Below are 19,094 nucleotides of genomic sequence, written 5' to 3' on the forward strand. Positions count from 1 at the left end.
GCTAATTTATTATTTTTAGGTGAAATTTACAAAAGAAAGTTGTTTCGGATAATTCCCTTTTTCCTGTTACTTTAGTCATTAGAAAAATCAAACTAGGAGTTTAATTTAAGAACCAAAGGACTATCTCTACTCAAGTATGTTTTGGAATTTGGAAAATGGAATATTATAATGGGAAAATACATATTTTATCCATCGACCTTGTACTTAAATTCATCTTACACACTTGTTAAACACGGAAATAGTATTACACACCAAAACTTTTAAAAGTATGTCAATTACATACCTTTTTTGCCATGTGTCACACGCGTGTATTACACATAAAATAGGCGCGTGAAAACTAAAAATTTCATTTGAAATTAAGTTTTTTCTTCTATTTTCCCTTTTTTTTAAACTATTTTCTTTTTAAATTAAAGAAAAAAATATAACCCATGTCTTCTTCTCCAACCCAAACCCCAGCGTTCCCCCCCCCCCCATCTTTTTCCCCAACCCCCATCCTTGTTTTATCTACCCCTCATGTTTTGCTTCTCCAACCCCCATGACTAAGAAGAAAAAGAAAAAGAAGAAGAAAAGAGGAGCTATTGAGTCTTGTAAAAATCATCATTATTGAACTTTGAAAAAGCTTGAACATTTAATCGGGTCTTCTTGATTTTGGTGTTCCATGACCTAGAAAATTAGTTTGAATTCGTGATTATTGTTGAGTAAAAATTTACTAAAAATATGCTGAAAATTTGGTGATTAATTTTGGTAAAATTTAAAAAACACAATTAACAAGTTTGAAGTTTTGGGTTTGAGCTTGAATTTGAAATTTGTATAAAGATTTGTGATGAATATTGTTAAAACTTGTTAAAAATCGGCAAAGAGTTGAATCTATAATTAGGGAAGAAGGTGTTTATGGTGGAAGGGTTGGTGGTAGTGGAGAAGATGATGGGGTTGGGATGATGAGGAGGGGGCGGGGTTTTTTCTTTTCTATAATGTTTTCTTTGGGAAGATGAGGAGAGGGGGTTTGGGGGGAGGGGAGCAGAGGTTTTTTTTCTCCCAGTTTTTCTTTTTTTTTCTCTCTCGATTTATTGACATGTGTCGGATGCTGATTGGCGCGTGTAACAGAAATTTTTAAGCAGATGTGGTCAAACACCGAAGTGGTGTGTAATTGACACACTTTTAAAAGTTTTGGTGTATAATATTATTCCCCTATTTAACAGGTGTGTAAGAGGAATTTGGAGACAAAATCGATGGGTAAAGTATGTATTTCGCCTTGACCTGATAGAAAATCAATCTATACTTTCATGTCCATCAAAACTGAGAATTGATTGGGACGAATTGTTTGATTATGTTCCAAAATGACTTTTTTTAATTTAGACTAACCAAATTTATAACATATAATTAAACTTATTCTTAAGGTACAGTGCTCCAGTGTTTAAGATGTTACAATAGTGTCACAAGTTAGAATTGCAATTGGCTCCAATATATATATACACGATAATTCAGAACTATAGGAAAAACATTTACCGTTTGCATAACATCGGCGAAATGGTTTCCTAGCCACTCAAACTTGTAAGGCTTTTAAAAGTCGATACATAAACTTTTGTCTTTCCCATTTAAACACTCAAACTCCTGAAACCTATAACTAATAAATACAATTGACCGTTGACCCATCCCATGTGGCGTCAGTTAGTCCTAGTCAACCCCCTCTGTGAATGTCACGACTTTTAGGAGCGTGAGAGACCCCCTTCTCAACGCCCAACGGTCAAAAATAGGGCATATTTAAGTGGGGTCTTATTCTTTCAATTGGATACATATTATCCCTCTATTATATGCATTTGAAGCTTTATTTCGCCTATTTCTTAAAATCTGAAGCTTTCTATAATTTTTTTTCTTTTTTCAGATTGTGATAATGAATCAAAGTCCTGTATTTTGTCATTGTGGAGATGAAGCTCATATTTGCATCACTTGGAAGCCAACAAATCCAGGAAGGAGGTTTTATGGGTGCTCAAACTATGGTCGAGTCAATTCTTATAATTCTTTTAGGTGGTTTGACCCACCTCTTCCAGATCACTATAAACAGGTGATTTCAGGGCTGTTATCAAGAATTAAAGAGAGAGATCGACTACAGTGTAGGAAGAGGGTGAAGATCATTGTAACTTTAGTTGTTGTAGTAGCACTAATAATTGTAATTTTCTTCTTAGTGTAGTTAGCACTAACTTCATAACCCTATGTACAATGATAATGACATAATGAATGATGTATTTTTTGTGGAATGAAAAACAATTTTAACATAAACAAGCACACATATATAAACAACCAAGTTCGATCAGCCTTCTTAGTTGACAAAATTAGCACTGAACTGCTGTCTAGTAGCAGAAATAGTTTAAACATTGTTCCAAAAGAAAAGTCATAGTTAAACAGACTTAAGTTAACCTACAAATTATGTTCTGCAACTAACAGACTTAAATTACCACAAAAACAAACATTCAGTCATCTTCAAAGTTGAGATTGGTTGATGTTTTGCTGAGATTGGCTCAAGTTTGGACATGGAGACTGGCTTGGCTGAGATGAAGAATGGACTTGAGGTTGGCTAAGGCTTGCTTGAGTTTGTCTTCTCCTCAACTGTTGTTGAAGTTGCCTTAGTGATATAGCATTTCTTCCTTGCCACCTTAGTCTAGGTGCACTATATCCAAGATCGATATTGGTCTTCCCAGCATCCACTACTTTTGTAGGAGCAGAATGTACCCTATCTCTTTCTCCACACTGCATAGGAAGCCAAATTAGTACCCAAACTACCAATATATAAATAAAAATTCAAATCCTTAATGATCTTACCCTTTCTATCACTGTTCCTATATCACTAAATAATATACCAAATCCAGTAGTTCTTGGTCTTCCTCGGAGTCCACTACCTCTTGGCCTTCCTCTAACACTAACTATAATATCCTTAAAAATTCTTGATCTCATACTTCCAGTATCCTAATGTAAGATAAAGTACTTTCTTGTAATTTAAAATTTTTGGTCCTAATACAGATTAACTAAATTAACTAAAATGAATACTTACAGATGCACTTGGAAAACTGATGGTTGAGTATTTCTGTCCCTGGCAGTTCCAGAATCACTTGTAGGACCTGATTGTTGAGTTGTTGTTTGAGCAGCCTGTGATGATTGAGTAGCACCATCATTACTGGTTCCTGTTGTTCCAGATCCTTGTCCTTTCTGAAATTTCCAAAATAAAAAATGAGATATAGAAACAACCAAAGTACAAGACACAATCAAACACAAATAGAATACATTACCAGGATAGGACACCCCTTCTTGTTATGGCCTACTGTCTTACAATTAGAGCATGTCATTGGTGTCCGTTTCCTTGATCTCTTACCAAACTTCTTCGTAGGTTCATCTTGAGCTCTTTTTCTATTTTTCTTAGGTCTATCAGGCATCTTGGTAATCACAGGAGGCTCAATAGTTAGATTCTATGTTGATGGCCACATCTCCATATTGGTTACTGGTTGTATGTAACAACTAAAAGCCTTCAGGTATGTATCTTTCTTGTACCAGTGGGTTACATAGTCAGCAGACTCAAATCTCTTAAAAAACATTGCACATATTGCATAGGAGCATGGTATTCCCTTGAGCTGTCATGATCTACATGTGCATGTATTATTGGAGAAGTCAACAATATGTTTGTAACCCCATGTTGTATCTCATACCCAGTATCCCCATTCTATTTAACTTCATGCTTAACAACATATTGAGATTGTTCCTCTATGTACCTCATTGCTATAGGAGATACATCAGAAATCCACCTTGTTGAAAATTCTCTCATGGTAGTCATCCTCTCCATCACCTTTACTCTAATCTCTTCTAACATGGTTATGATAGACTTGTGCCTAGCAGACAAGATCCAACTATTAAAGGTCTCACACATATTGTTCTCCACAGAATCACATTTACTCCAATCTTTGAAGAATGCTCTACACCAATATTGTTTTGGGTATCTCAGCAAGTCCTCAATGATCTTATTATCACCTAATTCTGCCAGCTCATCTATCTTAGCCTTCAAATATGCTTCAAATGAAGCCCTTGCATAGGCCCAAAACTTCTTCCTTCTTTCCTCTCCTTTCCACTTTTGTTTCCAGTTGCTCCATATGTGTCTTGCACACATTCTGTGCTCAGCATTTGGTAACAACTCAGAAACAGATGCAAAAAGTCCCTTAAGCAACAAAAAAATAATAATTAGAATATCAGAAACATATATAAAGTATCCAAGTAATTAAAGGAAGAACAGGGGTGTAGTATATACCTTCTGCATATCAGAAATGATGGTCAGCCCCTCACCTTGGGATTCAGTGAGCTGCAGATCATGCATCATGCACCTAAAAAACCATGACCATGTGTGCTTTGTCTCCTTTTCCACCACTGCCCAGGCAACAGGGTACATTTGGTTGTTACCATCTTTACCAATGCATGATAGTAGCTCACCCTTACACACACCCTTCATAAAAATTCCATCAAATCCAATAACATTTCTACACCCTTCCAACCAACTAACTTTGCAAGCATGTAGACAAATATAGATACCCACAAACACCTCCTTACCAGATATTGTCTCATTGGAGGTCTTCACAACAACAGTGCTGCCAGGATTTGTAGACCTCAACATGTCAGCATAATCATATATTCTAGCAAACTCCTTCTTGTAATCACCAAGATACTGACCCATGAACTGATGTTTAGCCCTAGAACATATGGATTTTCCTATATACACACCATACTTTATCCTAATCAAATCCTGTTGGTTGATAATCTTGTCCTTGAAATGTTTAGCTACCCATGCTGTATTAGCCAACTTGTTTCTGGTTGCTCTAAAACACTTATGAACAGGATAGTAGCTCTTGACAATGAAATTCCATGTGTGTCCCTCCAAACTTCCCAAAATATTCCATCTACATCTTGTTGAGTTCACACATTTTGCCCTAACCCTATGTTGTTCATTAGGCCTCAACTTAATTTGAACTCTTCTTTGTACAGCATAATCTTGCAAAGCAGATCTGAACTGTTTCACATTTTCAAACACCATTTCCAACTGGAAACAAATTTTCTTACAAGCAGGATCAAAGTATACCCTACTGTTGTATCTTCTTGGTTGAGGGTTATGCACCCCATCTTCTTCATCTACTTCATCATTTGTATCCTCACTACCTGGATCTGAACTGTCCAGATATTGCTCATCCCCTCCCAACTTTCCATCATATTTGGATCCCCTATCTTTATACATGTCTTCAAAACTAGGGTCTATACCTACAGGTCCACTAGGTATCTCATCAGTATTAACTTCAGAAGATCTTAATTTACTACTCTTATTCACTTTAGCCTGTCTAGCAACAACAATTTCAGGTTATAGGTCACTTGTCTCTCCAACAATATCCTCATCAGAACCATATAATGACTCATCTGTATCATCATCATCTGCAGAAATAGCCTCATATTCTTTATCACTCTTAGTATTTAGCTCATCACCCTCAGCATCACCCTCAACATCACCCTCAAAATCAGTTGCTAAATGAAAGGTATAGAAGTCACCTTCATTTTCACTAGACTCTTCTGTTTCAGAAGAACTTTCAGCAGCCCTCTTTTTACCCTTCCTTTGAGTGTTATCACCCCTATTTATATCATTGTTAGGTGAGTGTGTTGCCCTAGCATTAACATCACTTGTTTGCCCATGTGGCATTTCATTAAAGCCAAATGACTGAATGTTAGTGGGATCCACATTTAAACCACCACTACTTAACATTTCATCTAGGTCCAAATCAATACATGGTGTATTAATTATGTGACATATATACACATCAATAAAATCTCCATCCTTAAGGTCTTGACAGAAAGCTAACACATCAGCATCATATTTCAGAAATCTAAATTCTCCTTTTTGGTTAATTTTACATGCATATTTATCTACTGTTAAGTACCCCATATCCTTAGCCCAATCATGAAATTGAATTATATGTAATTCATCAATGTCAGCTTGAAGAACAACTGACCAAGTTTAACCATTTACATACCTCATAATTGGGTCAGCCACTAACCACCCTAGATGATGAAACTGTAATTTCACATTGATAGCCATTGAAACCTATAAAAAAAGGGGGACAAGTCAGATACACTTTAACCCTAAAAAGCTATAAACTTTAACACAATGGGAGACAAGAATATTTTGATATTCAAAAAAGACCTAATTTTTTTACCCTAAATGTCATATCACTCATGAAAAAGACAAACCCCTAAAATAAAGTGAACGTACGACTGTTTTCCCCAAAACCCTAATATAAAATCCCATAATTTGTGCATGCAGACAAAAGCCCTAATTTTTTAACCCCAAATGCCAGATCAGTCATGAAAAAGACAAAAAAAAAACATAAAAAAGTGAATATTCGAGTGTTTCCCCAAATATAAAATCCCAAAATGCGAAATGACTTCCACTATATCAAATGAAATATTATGCATGCAGACATACATAGCTTTCACATTATTTGAATCACATCAAACATTACCCACATTGTTTCACAAGAAATTAGAAGACAAAGATGAAAACGACATCAAAAGAAACAAATTAACCTTCAGAGACTAACGTGACTGAAATCGAAAGCTCAGACGAATCTCGATCAGCTTTTCATTAAAAGAGGAGGGATCCCAATCGTTTGGTTTTGGAGTGATTAAGATTAGTTTAGAAGGAGATGACCAGGTTAATCAGCCATTGCTTAACCTAGATTTAAGAGGGGAGGGATGGTTAGAGAGAGGAAAAGAGACAAAAAGTGGGGGAGGGTTTTTCGGTGTACTGATTAAAAGAGGGGGACCCCAATCGGTTGGGTTTAATTTCACGCCATTGACGTGTACCGGTCTCATTGGTCATTTGCTGACTGGATGGACACGTTAGCAAATGTGTAATACACGCGCCTAGGGTCAAGGACAAATTGTATTTATTTGTTATAAATTTCAGGAGTTTGAGTGTTTAAATGGGAAAGACAAAAGTTTATGTATCGGCTTTTAAAAGCCCTACAAGTTTGAGTGGTCAGGAAGCCATTTCGCCTTTTTTAAATACTGTTTGCATAACATAACACAAGCTAAGTACATGTAGTTACACTTTTAGTAACATCCCCACCTGTAATTACAGGAAATTATATACAACAAAGAATTGTAAGACTGTTTAATCAGAATACAAGATATTGACTACAACGGCACTTATCGGTTTATTTCTTCGGTCAAGTATTAATAAGAAATTAACTACTTTGTGGTTTTCCATTTTCTTATTAAATTTATTTGCTATTCAATAGAATTGATTAAGATGGGTGATCAAGTTGCTGCTACTGAATCTTCTCGAGATTCTCCAAAAACCTTGTTTAGAAGCATGGCTAATCGCACTCCACCTTGTGCTATTCGTTTCATCACTATTGGAAGTCTTGAATTGAAGTAATCATCTGTACAAGAAAGAAAGAAGAAAAAAAGGACAAAAAACGTCACATAAAATTGCCTCTTTTTTTTTTTTTTGTGCTAATATATATTACTATAATTTATTTTCCAATTTTTTTGATACCTGATAAAGTTTCACCAGCTTCAACACCTTTGTATCCCCACTTGCAAGCTATATTAATGCTTTCCGTAGCAAACCTGGAAAATCACATCAAATATTATTTTCCCTTTTTCTTAGTTTTTCTGGATGCATGTTTTTTTTTAAAGTTCTTTCTGAAATATCTTCTTCAGTAAGACAAGTGAAAAGGTACAGTTATTATTGAGGTGGTAAGTTTTACCGTCAAGAGGTGTGGTGGGATGATTGAGATTTTTTCGCCCTAATTCAAAAGTCTCAAGTCTTGAGTGATGAGATGGAAGAATCTTTTAGTAAGGAACATTTATCCCTCTTAATAAGCCTAATCGGCTCAAATTTGGATTAATCAGCAGCTTACTGGCTTCTATTACCGAATGTTTGTAAACAAAAAAATGGTAAGTTTTGAAAATTAATATTTGCTTATAACTAAGTTTCCCTAACTTGAATGTGAAATTTACCTTCTTAATGCTCAACTTTAAAAGAGAGAATTTCTAAGAACATATAGTACTAAATTCCACCACTCATACTTGTCTTGCTTTTTGGGCAAGGTTCAGACAAGAGTACGGCATCTTAAGTCTAACCTTAGCATGCTCCAATGTCAAACCCGTTGGGCCAACCTACCAAGTCCGAGCCCAACAAAGCTTGCACTAATTGGGCTTCATAAGAAGTGGACTAGCTCAAGAAGCCCATTCAAGTTGACATGGCCCAACTTACTCTCTTCTTATTATCTCAATCCACCAGTGAAGTGTATAAGGTTTCAATTCTATACCCCGAGAGCTAAATTTTCTATTTTATTTTATATTATATTATCAGGTTATTAAAAGTACTACCCATAAAAAATGGAATCACAGCTTGAAAAAATAAAGCGAATAACCTTCTACACTAGATTAAATCGCATTAATCGTGTAAATATTCATTTACACTATGACAAATTCAGTGTTTATTAATACTCCCCCATTTTTTTTACCATAATATTGTTATAAAATCTTTTAACGTTTTAAATAAACTTCTTTTTATTATTCTATTTTTAAATTAAGAATTAAAGATTCATATCTGCGCTGTCTATACCTTTGGATTGCCAGCATACAGATTCAATCAGGTGTCATGGGCACGACTTAAAATGAAGTAACTACATTGAGACACTGACCCAAATAAAATTGGATCACACCAAGATTTTGGTGACTCCTTTTTATTAAAACAAAATGACATGGTATGCTAGAAGAAAGTAAGTTTCTTCTTTTTGGTTTATCATCTAGTTTCTGAAGCGTATTGGCTCGATTAATTTGGATTTGCGACGGATAAACCTACTAAAGAGAGTTAATCAATCCCTTGCCAAAGGTTTTCCATTCTTATTTTAGGGCACGAATTTCAAACCTTTAGTTAAAGGTGGAGGAATTCGGAACAACTTACCATTAGTAGAAAATAAGTTATTTGAGCGATAAACTGAAAAACAAAAAGGAGGAAGAACTCACTTGTTGACACAGGAAAAGAGATCGCCACATTCCCTCCAGGAAGCAAGATCATCGGACCAGATTCCCTGAGTATGTTCGTTAACCCCATCAATCTTACAAATAAAATTATTATTCTATGTGACAATTTTAATCTAAACAAAATTGCCAAAGGTCTTACGTCAGTGAAGTTTCCTTCAATGTCTTTTTCAAGGAGGTCTACATCCTTTGCGTAGTAGTCTTTTGCAGCGGTTAGAATGATCTCTCTATCCCATACCTATACCATCAATTTCTATTTTTTTATATACAAATAATACAAGCCACTAATATTTTTTCTGATAATTACAGTATATAGATTTGTTTCTTATCTTTTATCATAGCCGGATTTAAGCTTAACATAATGACTTTGGATCGTACAGATCTATACATGTACAAATTTATGTATAAATTAAATCGTATCCACAACCTGAACTCGCTAATTTTAAATCATGGATCTGACTCTACTCATATACATACTTACGTGGTGCAAGTTTGATTTGTGCCTAAACCAGCGTAAATCAATAGTATTTCCTCCTGCGTCACTTGTAAAGCCAACATGCAATGGCTGAAATCACCAAAACCACAAGGGAACAAGTTATTTTGTTTATTTTTGTAAAAAAAAATAAAAAAAAATCATAAGCTGCTATTAATTATGTAACGTTTAAATTGAAGCTTCCAACGCAAAAAAGAGTTGGTGCATACTTGATGAATATCTCCCATGAAATGTGACAAGAATAACAAGGCCTCTGTCATATTATCTGTAATTATCAAACCCCAAAAGTTTAATTAAAACGAATCATAACTGAATCACCTCATACAATACGAGAAAATGTCACCAAGCTCTTGAACATCAATCTCTATAGGTAAAATTATTTAATTTTAAGTTCTCTCGAGTTTCAGTTTTATTTACTGACAATATAAAAAATTTACTATTTTGATTCTTACGTCGGCGATCCGAAGTTCCCTCTCGGTAATGAGAGAGCTGAGTGGTAAAATTCTGGATTGCACCAGCAACACACATATCCTTCACTCCATGTTGATCGTGACAGTCCCCTTTTCACCATACAAAATAATACTATGAGTTCATTGCCCAAGTAATAATATTACAGGATCAAAATGTGAAAAAAGAGAAAAAGACATCACATTTTTTATATAAGCATTTAACTTACTATCATAGTCAAAGTTGCAAGCTTTATCAGGGGTATCAATGAAGTGTAGAGGACTTGACCACCTATACTTATACCAATGCCGGACTTGGTCCGGCCACACGCAGAGTGCCGATAAGTCGCCGTTGACATATTCCGGCAACAACATCTTAACTGCATGAGCTGCCTCATCATTCAACAGGTCCTATTTTCACATGAAATAACTCTTCTTATTCAAAAAAAAAATATTCACATTAATAGAATTAAATTTACATGTGAGACTTAGGAGAATTAAAATTTTTGTCTTGCTTAATGAATATCAAGAAATTTTATATACGTGAATACCTGGGCGATCTGACAAGTCATCATATGACCCTCTTTGCTCCATGCTTTAACACCAGGTTGGGTGATAAAAGCAAGACAGAAAAAGAAAATACTGCATAATGATGTTAACCTCAACATCCTCAAAGAAGTTAAAATGGATTTATAACTTGACATGTACCAGAAACAGAAATGTTCCACTAAGATGAGCTTGTTCTATATATACAAAATGTTGTTGTTATTGTGTACAAGCTAACGGTTCCTCCTATCTTAAGTAAATAGAAGTAGATTATTCATAAAAGCAACATAGAGCATATTCTAATGTTGCCTGCAGCATCTATCACATGTGGTGACTAGTTTTACATTTAAAGGTACATTTTATTACAGTTTTTTAAGTAATGTTGACTTATAAGGCATTTTAGGTAGGCTTCATTTCTTGACGTGAGGGAAACTCCAAGTTATGAAGGAAGTTGCATTTGCGTGGTCCCCTACTTGCGACTTTCTTCTGCAGTTTATCTTCATTACTTCGCTGTTATCTTCATTGTGCAGCAAATGGTTGCTTACTGAAAATTCGGTTGAGAACTTCGGCCAAGCGGATCCCACTTTGCGCTAACCTCTTCTCCACAACAGGAAGCCGAGAGAGGAAGTAATCGTCTAGGCAACAAACAGACAATTGAAGATTAGTGAACTAACAGACATGGCATTATACTGAATATAGTCAATGTCAGCTAATTACTGTTACGGAAAGAATGTAACTGTACATAGCTAGGCTTTCCATCATTCCATGTACATATGGATCAATACATTTATAGGTAGTTGATTTGTAGAGAATCAAGAAAATGGCCCTATCTACAGGCAAAGCAAGATCATTTAATAATAGTGAAGAGATAAGTACGACAACTACTAAAAATATACACATCAGTCTAATTATTATCAACCAGGGCAAAAAGGACTTCCCAACATCACGTAACAGCATGTTCAAGAATTGGTTGATAATTGTCAATTTAAATTTCATTACAGCATCAAGAGCTCAATTATTACTTGGGTTTTCCCATAGTCAGAGCCACAAAGAAAAGGCTTTCTCTGATGACAGTCAGATTAAGAAGCAAAACTTGTTCATAAAGCAACTTCGTCTTTAACCTTTTACTGATCTACTTGGACGATTAAGATTTAGAGGGTTTTCCAATATAATTTTGGATCTTTATGAATGTCAAGCATGTCATTCAAATAAACGTTGGAAAGTGAAAGAAGACCACAGAGAATCAGTTTTTACCTCCTAAAGTGCTTCCTGGAGTTGCATTTCTGTAGGCAAATTTGCAGGCCAAACGGACACTCTCAGAAGCATACCTGTAAAAGCATGTTCCTCAAAGTAGTGCGCTGTTTTTATATATATGTATGCATGTACGTATGTATGCATGTACGTATGTATGCAAGGATCACACCCCTATAATGCGAGACTCGATAATCCTTGAAGACAAGAACTCATAAATAAATACTTACAAAAAATTGTATCTCCACATTAGCATACTGGTGCAAGATGACAAATGTAATTGATGTGGATATATTGATAGAATTCTTCAATGCCTTACATGAGTAAGGTCTAGAGGTTTTGCTTTTTGTAATGCACATACCAACACACCTACTTGGTGCCACTTTTTTAATAATGTTTGCCTTACATTAACTAACAGCTTTTACATCGCATATGAGATTCTCCACGCAAAAAATAAAAAACATCTAGCTCTGATCTGACCATATATTGAGCAAAGTCAAAGATCAGAACACCGTAATCCACAAAGAAAAGAGGGCGGGAGAATGGGATGCAGGTTCTAACGGACCAAAAGGAAAAGAAAAAGAATAAACTTACGGGTCAGGACAGACCATCTTCTTGCAATTTTCCCAAGATGGAACATCATCGGACCATTCATCCTATTTCCAGTTACAAATACATAAATTACAAGTGATGACGGGAATAAAGAGAATAGAAGACAGGATCAAAAATTAAACCGTCTCTTTTCTTTTGACAAGCATCAAGAACACAATGTCTTCTCCAGGTCCTGAGAAGCTAGTGAAAAGAGACATACTCAAACTGCTAAATTTTGAGCTTAACAAGTTCGAGAGTTAGTGTTTTCTATACATTCAAAACGAAAGGAATATTGCATGAACTTGAATAGGCATGGTAGAGATCTCAATTACATGCTGTTGAGGAACTTCCAGTCACCGAAGCAACTCTCCTTAGAGATAGTGGTTGAACGTCCTTATAACCTTTTGAACATCCATTTTGTAAACATTCATCTTATTTCTTGAAAACTATCTCCATTTACATACATATTGCAGAAAGATTTTCCAGATAAGCTAGGGAACACAATATATTACATATTGCTGGATCAGAAAGTGGAATCCATGTGAAGTAGATTTTGACTACGACTTCAGAGACTCGGTTTATGCTGAAAGGATAGTAATATTTTCTTTAAGAGAATAAAACAGAGTGTGAGACTCTTTTCAATGAGCACTGTGGCACTGGGATGATGAAATCCTCCCACAATTCATGCACAATATAACAATTCCCAACTTCACCTTTAGAAATGTAATGGTCATATCTCTACCGAACAGATATTTAATACTTTGCATGAAGACTCAACAAAAACTTACAGTGATGTTTCTCAGAAGAGCTTGTATCATTAACGTGAGGTCAGACTTGTAGTATGTCTTCAATGCAGATTCAATAATCATGGTATCCCATACCTGAATGAAGTAAACAAGAAGTTACAGTGACTGTTTCAAAATAGATATCTAATTTGTGCACGGTTCACATAAATAGTTTAAGTTTCAAGATACACCTCTTCTCTTATGCTCATACGGATTAAGATGCATATACTACTTATCTAGTATCATTTGACAGTTAAAATCTAAGAAGAGGCAAACATGCTCAGAACTTGCCTTTTGTTTTCAGAGTAGAGAAAAGTGAATAAGTAATTCGAGAGGTTGAAAGAAGGTACGATCTATATATATTTCAAACAAAAGGGAAGTAACACGAAGTGAAGAAATCCGCTCGAAGATGTTACACCTCAACAATTTTACTCAGTGACCCAAAAAAATGAGATCAGAATGAATTGATACTCGAAAGAAACTCACGACCTACATGATGCAAATTAGTCTTCCTCCTGTACCAACGGACTATTATAGTGTTTCCACCAACATCTCCAGTGAAACCAACATGTAGAGGCTGCACACAGAAAAGATAATAAGACAAAACTAAGTTTAGCTTTCAGGACTTTTTTTTATCACCACTCAAATTTGGACGCAAGTTAAAGAAACATCAAATATATGCTGTACAAGCTTAGGATTTGGTGAAATTTGCCTCACGGTCATAATCTTTTTAATCAGTAATCCTGTCTCTCGATCATAATCAAGACATCAGCACGATAGGAGGTAAACAAACAACTGGTTTATGAAAAGAAAAATAATAATGGCATATCTAATGGTTCAATTCCATGTACCGTGGATAACTTCTTCATCAGTTATGCGGGATATTTCTACACCAGAGGTATAGCAGTATGGACATTGTTATTTAAGACTAAACGAAACTTTCATTTAGCAAGTTTTTAAAACTAAAAGAAACTTATCTAAGTAGTTCCAAACGTTTATATGCAGACTCATACATTTATGTTTATTTACAGTAACATACACCAAGGTTCCAGGAAAAGTGAGCTGACCTGATGTACATCACCAACAAAATGAGACAAGAACATAAGCGCTTCAGTCAAGTTGTCTGTCACAAAAACCAATTAGTTCCAGTCCAAAATGCATCAGTAACACCCGCGGGGGGGGGGGGGGGTCTTCCTCACATTTTTCTGAATTCAAATCATAGTATCCCTGTGAAAGTTGCATTGAATAGTTGTATATTGCTCCTGTAACACACCTGTCCTTATGTCTATGCCCGTCATGGCAGTCTCCTATCAGAAAGTAGGTAAAAGATAAGTTGCTAGACCAAAGGTTATTAACAGCTCAAAGCTAAGATATAAAAGCGCGGCATTAAAAGTTTATCTTCATAAGTCATATCAGGGTTCATCGTTATAACAGAAAAAATGTCAACAACGAAACGCTGGATCCAGTTGAGGTACATTGACTTCAGTGCACCAAATAATAATAGGAAATGCAGACACGACTTATAAAACTTTTACTGTACCTCTCTTTTCAATTGATTTCTAGGGATAAAGTCTTGATACCAAAGATGAATAGCTAAACATAACCAAAAAATTAACAAATATTTATATAGTACAATTATATGCAGTGTCACTTACGGCAATATTTGTAATTGCACAAGAAATCAGGGGTATCTACATAATGTAATGGAGAACTCCAGCGGTAGTACGGGTAGTGGTGCTTAACCTCATCGGCCCAGGAGCAGACAGCTGCAAGATCACCTTCAGTTTGATCTGGTAGTAACTCTCTGACTGCAGCCAAAGCATCTTCTGTAAGATATTCCTGAAAGGCCCAAGATTCACATTAACTCCCAATAAAAGAGCTTGCTCGACCAAACTTTTTGGAAAAAATAAAAAATAAAAAAAATTGGCGATCCTTTTCCATATGCTTTCTTCCTTGACAATCTAAACACTAAACTTAAAGAAAAATACTAAAGACTTTATTCTATTTGAAGTGCAGTGTCAAATTTTCGATTAAATCAAGTCAATATAATATATGCTTCAACCAAGCAAGTTTATATGAATGTCTAACAAGAACCTTCATCCAGTACCTGATCACTTGAAGCACACAAAGACTATCTATTTTAGAACATCAACAAAACTGAATTAAAAAGAGGGTAAATATGAAAAGGCAAAAACCAAATGGAAGCCCCGAATTCTCTGATATAGACACTACTTCCTAGAAATAGCACATTTGATACATGGGAATATTATGTTGAAAAGAGATCTACATTAGAAAAGATCCTTCTGGGTTGAAAATTTGATTGTAACCTGGGAAATTACATTCTATGTCACTAGATAATTGCCAGATCAAGTAACCTCCAAATCAGATGATTCTAGCAAAAACTATGTAGCAGTACCATGAGCTTCCTAAATAGTACGTCAGAGTTTCTATCATTAACAATATAGTCCCAATTTCCATTTTTATTTCTTAAGCACCCTAGTTCAGTTTGTTAAGATGGTAATTTCAATAATATTCTGCTGTTCCAGATTACTACTACACTGTTCATATTCAGTAGTAGTCACAATTATAAAGCATTGATGAACGAATGAAAAACGATCTTTTTCTCTCTATTTTCCTATTTCCTTCTCTTTCATTTCCTTACAAACTATTATCTGCAGCAATGGATGCACACCCATAAAACCCCTCAAAAGACTCAACTTGTTCAGGCAAATGCCAAATGCAAAATCAAATAACTAGTCAACACAAGATCCTGCAAGTAAGTACATAAAGATTCAACCTTTATGAATAAATCCATAAAAAATTAACAAAAATTAAACACCCCTTTTATCCAAACACTAAATCTCTTCAAGAATTGGCTCAAAAAGTACATAACAGAAAGAAAAAAATGGCCAGCAAAAAAGTTTAAAAAGAAAAAAACTTCAGTTACCTCAGCAATTTTGCAGATAACATAGTGTCCTTCTTTTCCCCAACCAAGAATCTTTGGAACCATCATTAGTACAACAGTTACTCTTACAACCCATCTTAACTCAAACCCACCCATCTCTTCCGATCAAATTGCACAATCTGTAATAAAATAAAAAAGGAAATGTTTCTGTGTAGTTTAAAGTACATATACAGGATTAAAAAGAACAAAACAAATAAATAAAAGGAAAAAAAGATAGTACCAGTTGCTAGAGAGAGTTATTGGAGCTTCAAGAATCAAGAATGACACGATTTTAAGGTGGAGTAAACCCTAGGAATGGTATTGAACTGAGTAGTTGAACTAAGTGATGTACTATATTCACAAAATAAGTTGAGTTAAGAAACGCGGTAGTTTCAAACTTATATTTAAATAATAGTAAGATAATTTGATTGGGTAATCAATTTCAGAAAACCAAGTTTAAGATAAGATTGTCCAATTGTCTAAAGCATATTCAATAATTGAGTTTTTGCAATACTCTCTACGTGTCATTCTGGCCCCCACACTTTATAATTGTTTTTATTTTCCTTTCTTGAGAACTCTCATCACTAGTGTTAAGTACTAGGAGTATATTAAATGGAAGAAAAAGAAGTTTTAATTTTTCTAAGACGTGAAAAGGAAGTTCTACCGATGATCAAATTCAAAGCTTTATTACTTGTCAAAAGGAATATAAAAGAAAATATGATTAAGTACACTAAACATGACTCTATAATTGTTTTTTTAGCGACAACTTTTTTTCTTTTGTCGAAGATAATTTATTATGCTTTTTTAATTTTTATTTTATCAAACTCCCTTAAATCTTTTGAGTAGTATTCAACATTTATTCGAATTTACTTAGTTTGTGAAAATTTGGAGGACTTTTATACAATTAAATTAAACTGAGTTAAAACAAGTAACTCACCATATAAACAACGCATTGATGGGATCAAACATAGCTGAGTTCAAACTGTTACATTACTTATTACTAGCATAAAACATAAGAATTGAACTTGTACTAATTGGATAGCCATATTGGCTGGCTTCCTTTCTTTTACTATGTGATTAATAAGAGAAAAAGATCATTTCTTGCACACAATTCCTTTTCCACCATCAATACCTCTACCAGTACAATCCAGAGAGCCATAGTCCATTAATGCCAAATCTCTCTCAGCAAACATTTTTCCAGGAGTGAAAACACAAGAGTTGCAGTCAGTTGATAGAAGTGAGCTAGTCTTGTACTTGTCATCACCACCAACAACCGCCATATCGACCCCTGGCTTGGCTGGATTCTTGAAACTTGGCTGGTAAGTCCTGCCAAGAATGCCTTCAACATTTGGAGACAAACCAAAGAACCTGAATTGCACTTCTAAGTGAGCAAAGCTATCATTTTTAGGAATTTGATAACCATGTATCGCGTCGTCTTTTTCTGTAACAGGAACAACATTGGCTGAGATTTCCACTATTTCCTGAATTGTAACTCTTACACTATTTGTTCCTGAGGTCCTTTCAAGTTCAAGATTTTCATCAGGTGAATTCCATGCCGATGAATAGCCTATTGGAACATTAAAACTCATCCCATCATATGTGAATTTTAAGTGATCAGCTTCTTGATCCCAATTTTCTGCCTTTGTGGCTTCTAGAGTGAAGTTATGGAAGCCAAATATGAGGCCTAAAGCTTGGATCCATGTGAAATCTCGTGTTCTGCCAGCAGGACGAAGGCCAATGAAACGAGCATTTATTTGAAGATTGACATCTGAAATTAGGCTGAAATGCTCATCTTTTTTGCCATGGAAATAGAAAACAATCCCATCTCCACCTATGAAACGAGGATCGTAACAAGCTGCACCAGGACCATCACAATTTGGTCTTCGTTCTGTAAATACAAATGAACATTCATTAGCTTATACTATAATGTAATTATATTACTACTTCTGCAACCAAAGAAGGCCAAAAATTGCTAAGCTTCTCAAATTTAGCTTGACATTAGTAACAATTCTTAAGAATGAGTTGAAAATTCTTACTTCTACATACTGCTTCACATTTTGGAGAGTAACAATCAAGAAAACATTCTTTAGCATAGGGATCTTTTGGGCGAATTTCTGGGCATTCAGAGGGGCAAGTTATGTACTTGAGATAGCATTTGCGGTAACGTTTATAGCACGTGACTCGCTGAGGTTTAACATAAGCTGCTTGAGTTTCTATCATCATAATAGTATTAAGCAATAACAGAAGGATAGCTGCAAATTGAAAGAAAAATGGTTTCATTTTTGATACTTTTAGTTTGAGGCAGAGGATGAGAAGAGAAGTGAGTGATGCAAGGAATTATGCCTCATCTAGTGCTTCTTATATAGTGTAATTTGACTAGAGAGATGATACTACATTTGGAGACTTGTTATCTTCTTCTCTAGGTGCAATTTGCACAAAAGTGGAGAATGAACAAACCTGCTAAAATTTCAGTAATGTCAACTTTATTGAAGACTTTTCCTTTGCCATCCAACAGTGTTAAATGGCCAAACTAAAATAAATTGCATGGTATGCATCCTTAATATTAAAGCAGCACACTACGACTTTTCCTGGTTGGAAAATATAGTCACTCTCAAAATAATAGCCGAAAAAGTGTGTAATATTTGTATATTTTTTGTATATATATACATTATGTATGTTATATACAAAAATTATACAAATTTGATACTCTTTTCCGGCTATCGAATGTAAATAGTTTCTGGCGCGGGTTAAATGTGATAATACCCCTTTCTTGTTTGGGGCGGAGGACATTGTGAGAGAGAAAAGTGGGGATTTGCATCTACACCCGCTTTTTGGGTCACGTTTTAACTTATAACCGCTTTGCAAAAAAAATTGCAAGCATACCCACTTTTCGCGTAAACTTCGGGCATACAGGCAGCAATCACACAAACTTCAGCATTCTAGTAGACGGGCCTGAAGCAGTTTGT

At 35.1% G+C, this 19,094-nt stretch overlaps 4 protein-coding genes across 5 annotated transcripts; all 4 read right to left on the bottom strand.

The window, feature by feature from the left end:
- Positions 1-2,340: 2,340 nt before the first annotated feature.
- Positions 2,341-5,283, bottom strand: LOC142175404 (uncharacterized). Its single transcript, XM_075242021.1, has 4 exons — positions 4,289-5,283; positions 3,282-4,198; positions 3,047-3,201; positions 2,341-2,745 (listed from the first exon to the last, which is right to left on the bottom strand). The coding sequence occupies exons 1-2, from the start codon at positions 5,261-5,263 to the stop codon at positions 3,710-3,712; spliced, it is 1,464 nt and encodes a 487-aa protein (XP_075098122.1). The 5' UTR covers positions 5,264-5,283; the 3' UTR covers positions 2,341-2,745; positions 3,047-3,201; positions 3,282-3,709.
- A 1,843-nt stretch (positions 5,284-7,126) lies between these two features.
- Positions 7,127-10,718, bottom strand: LOC107811281 (endonuclease 1). Its single transcript, XM_016636178.2, has 9 exons — positions 10,563-10,718; positions 10,242-10,422; positions 10,018-10,125; positions 9,775-9,830; positions 9,554-9,637; positions 9,215-9,310; positions 9,058-9,122; positions 7,577-7,650; positions 7,127-7,460 (listed from the first exon to the last, which is right to left on the bottom strand). The coding sequence occupies exons 1-9, from the start codon at positions 10,713-10,715 to the stop codon at positions 7,336-7,338; spliced, it is 942 nt and encodes a 313-aa protein (XP_016491664.1). The 5' UTR covers positions 10,716-10,718; the 3' UTR covers positions 7,127-7,335.
- On the bottom strand, positions 10,717-16,586 carry LOC107811282 (endonuclease 4). Of its 2 annotated transcripts, none has more exons than XM_075250305.1 (10): positions 16,370-16,586; positions 16,132-16,268; positions 14,840-15,023; positions 14,384-14,491; positions 14,252-14,307; positions 13,678-13,761; positions 13,188-13,280; positions 12,403-12,464; positions 11,812-11,885; positions 10,717-11,192 (listed from the first exon to the last, which is right to left on the bottom strand). In XM_075250305.1, exons 2-10 carry the CDS (start codon positions 16,243-16,245, stop codon positions 11,077-11,079), a joined length of 891 nt encoding a protein of 296 aa, XP_075106406.1. In that variant the 5' UTR covers positions 16,246-16,268; positions 16,370-16,586; the 3' UTR covers positions 10,717-11,076. The 2 variants fall into 2 exon arrangements, with proteins under 2 accessions (XP_075106406.1, XP_075106407.1); XM_075250306.1 differs by having other exon boundaries at positions 14,458-14,491; positions 14,928-15,023; positions 16,370-16,507.
- A 461-nt stretch (positions 16,587-17,047) lies between these two features.
- On the bottom strand, positions 17,048-18,449 carry LOC107804668 (uncharacterized). The gene is made up of 2 exons (XM_016628594.2): positions 18,165-18,449; positions 17,048-18,016 (listed from the first exon to the last, which is right to left on the bottom strand). Exons 1-2 carry the CDS (start codon positions 18,406-18,408, stop codon positions 17,223-17,225), a joined length of 1,038 nt encoding a protein of 345 aa, XP_016484080.1. The 5' UTR covers positions 18,409-18,449; the 3' UTR covers positions 17,048-17,222.
- Between the last annotated feature and the right edge of the window lie 645 nt (positions 18,450-19,094).

This window comes from Nicotiana tabacum, chromosome 3 (genome assembly GCF_000715075.1).
Source record: "Nicotiana tabacum cultivar K326 chromosome 3, ASM71507v2, whole genome shotgun sequence".
NCBI lineage: Eukaryota > Viridiplantae > Streptophyta > Magnoliopsida > Solanales > Solanaceae > Nicotiana > Nicotiana tabacum.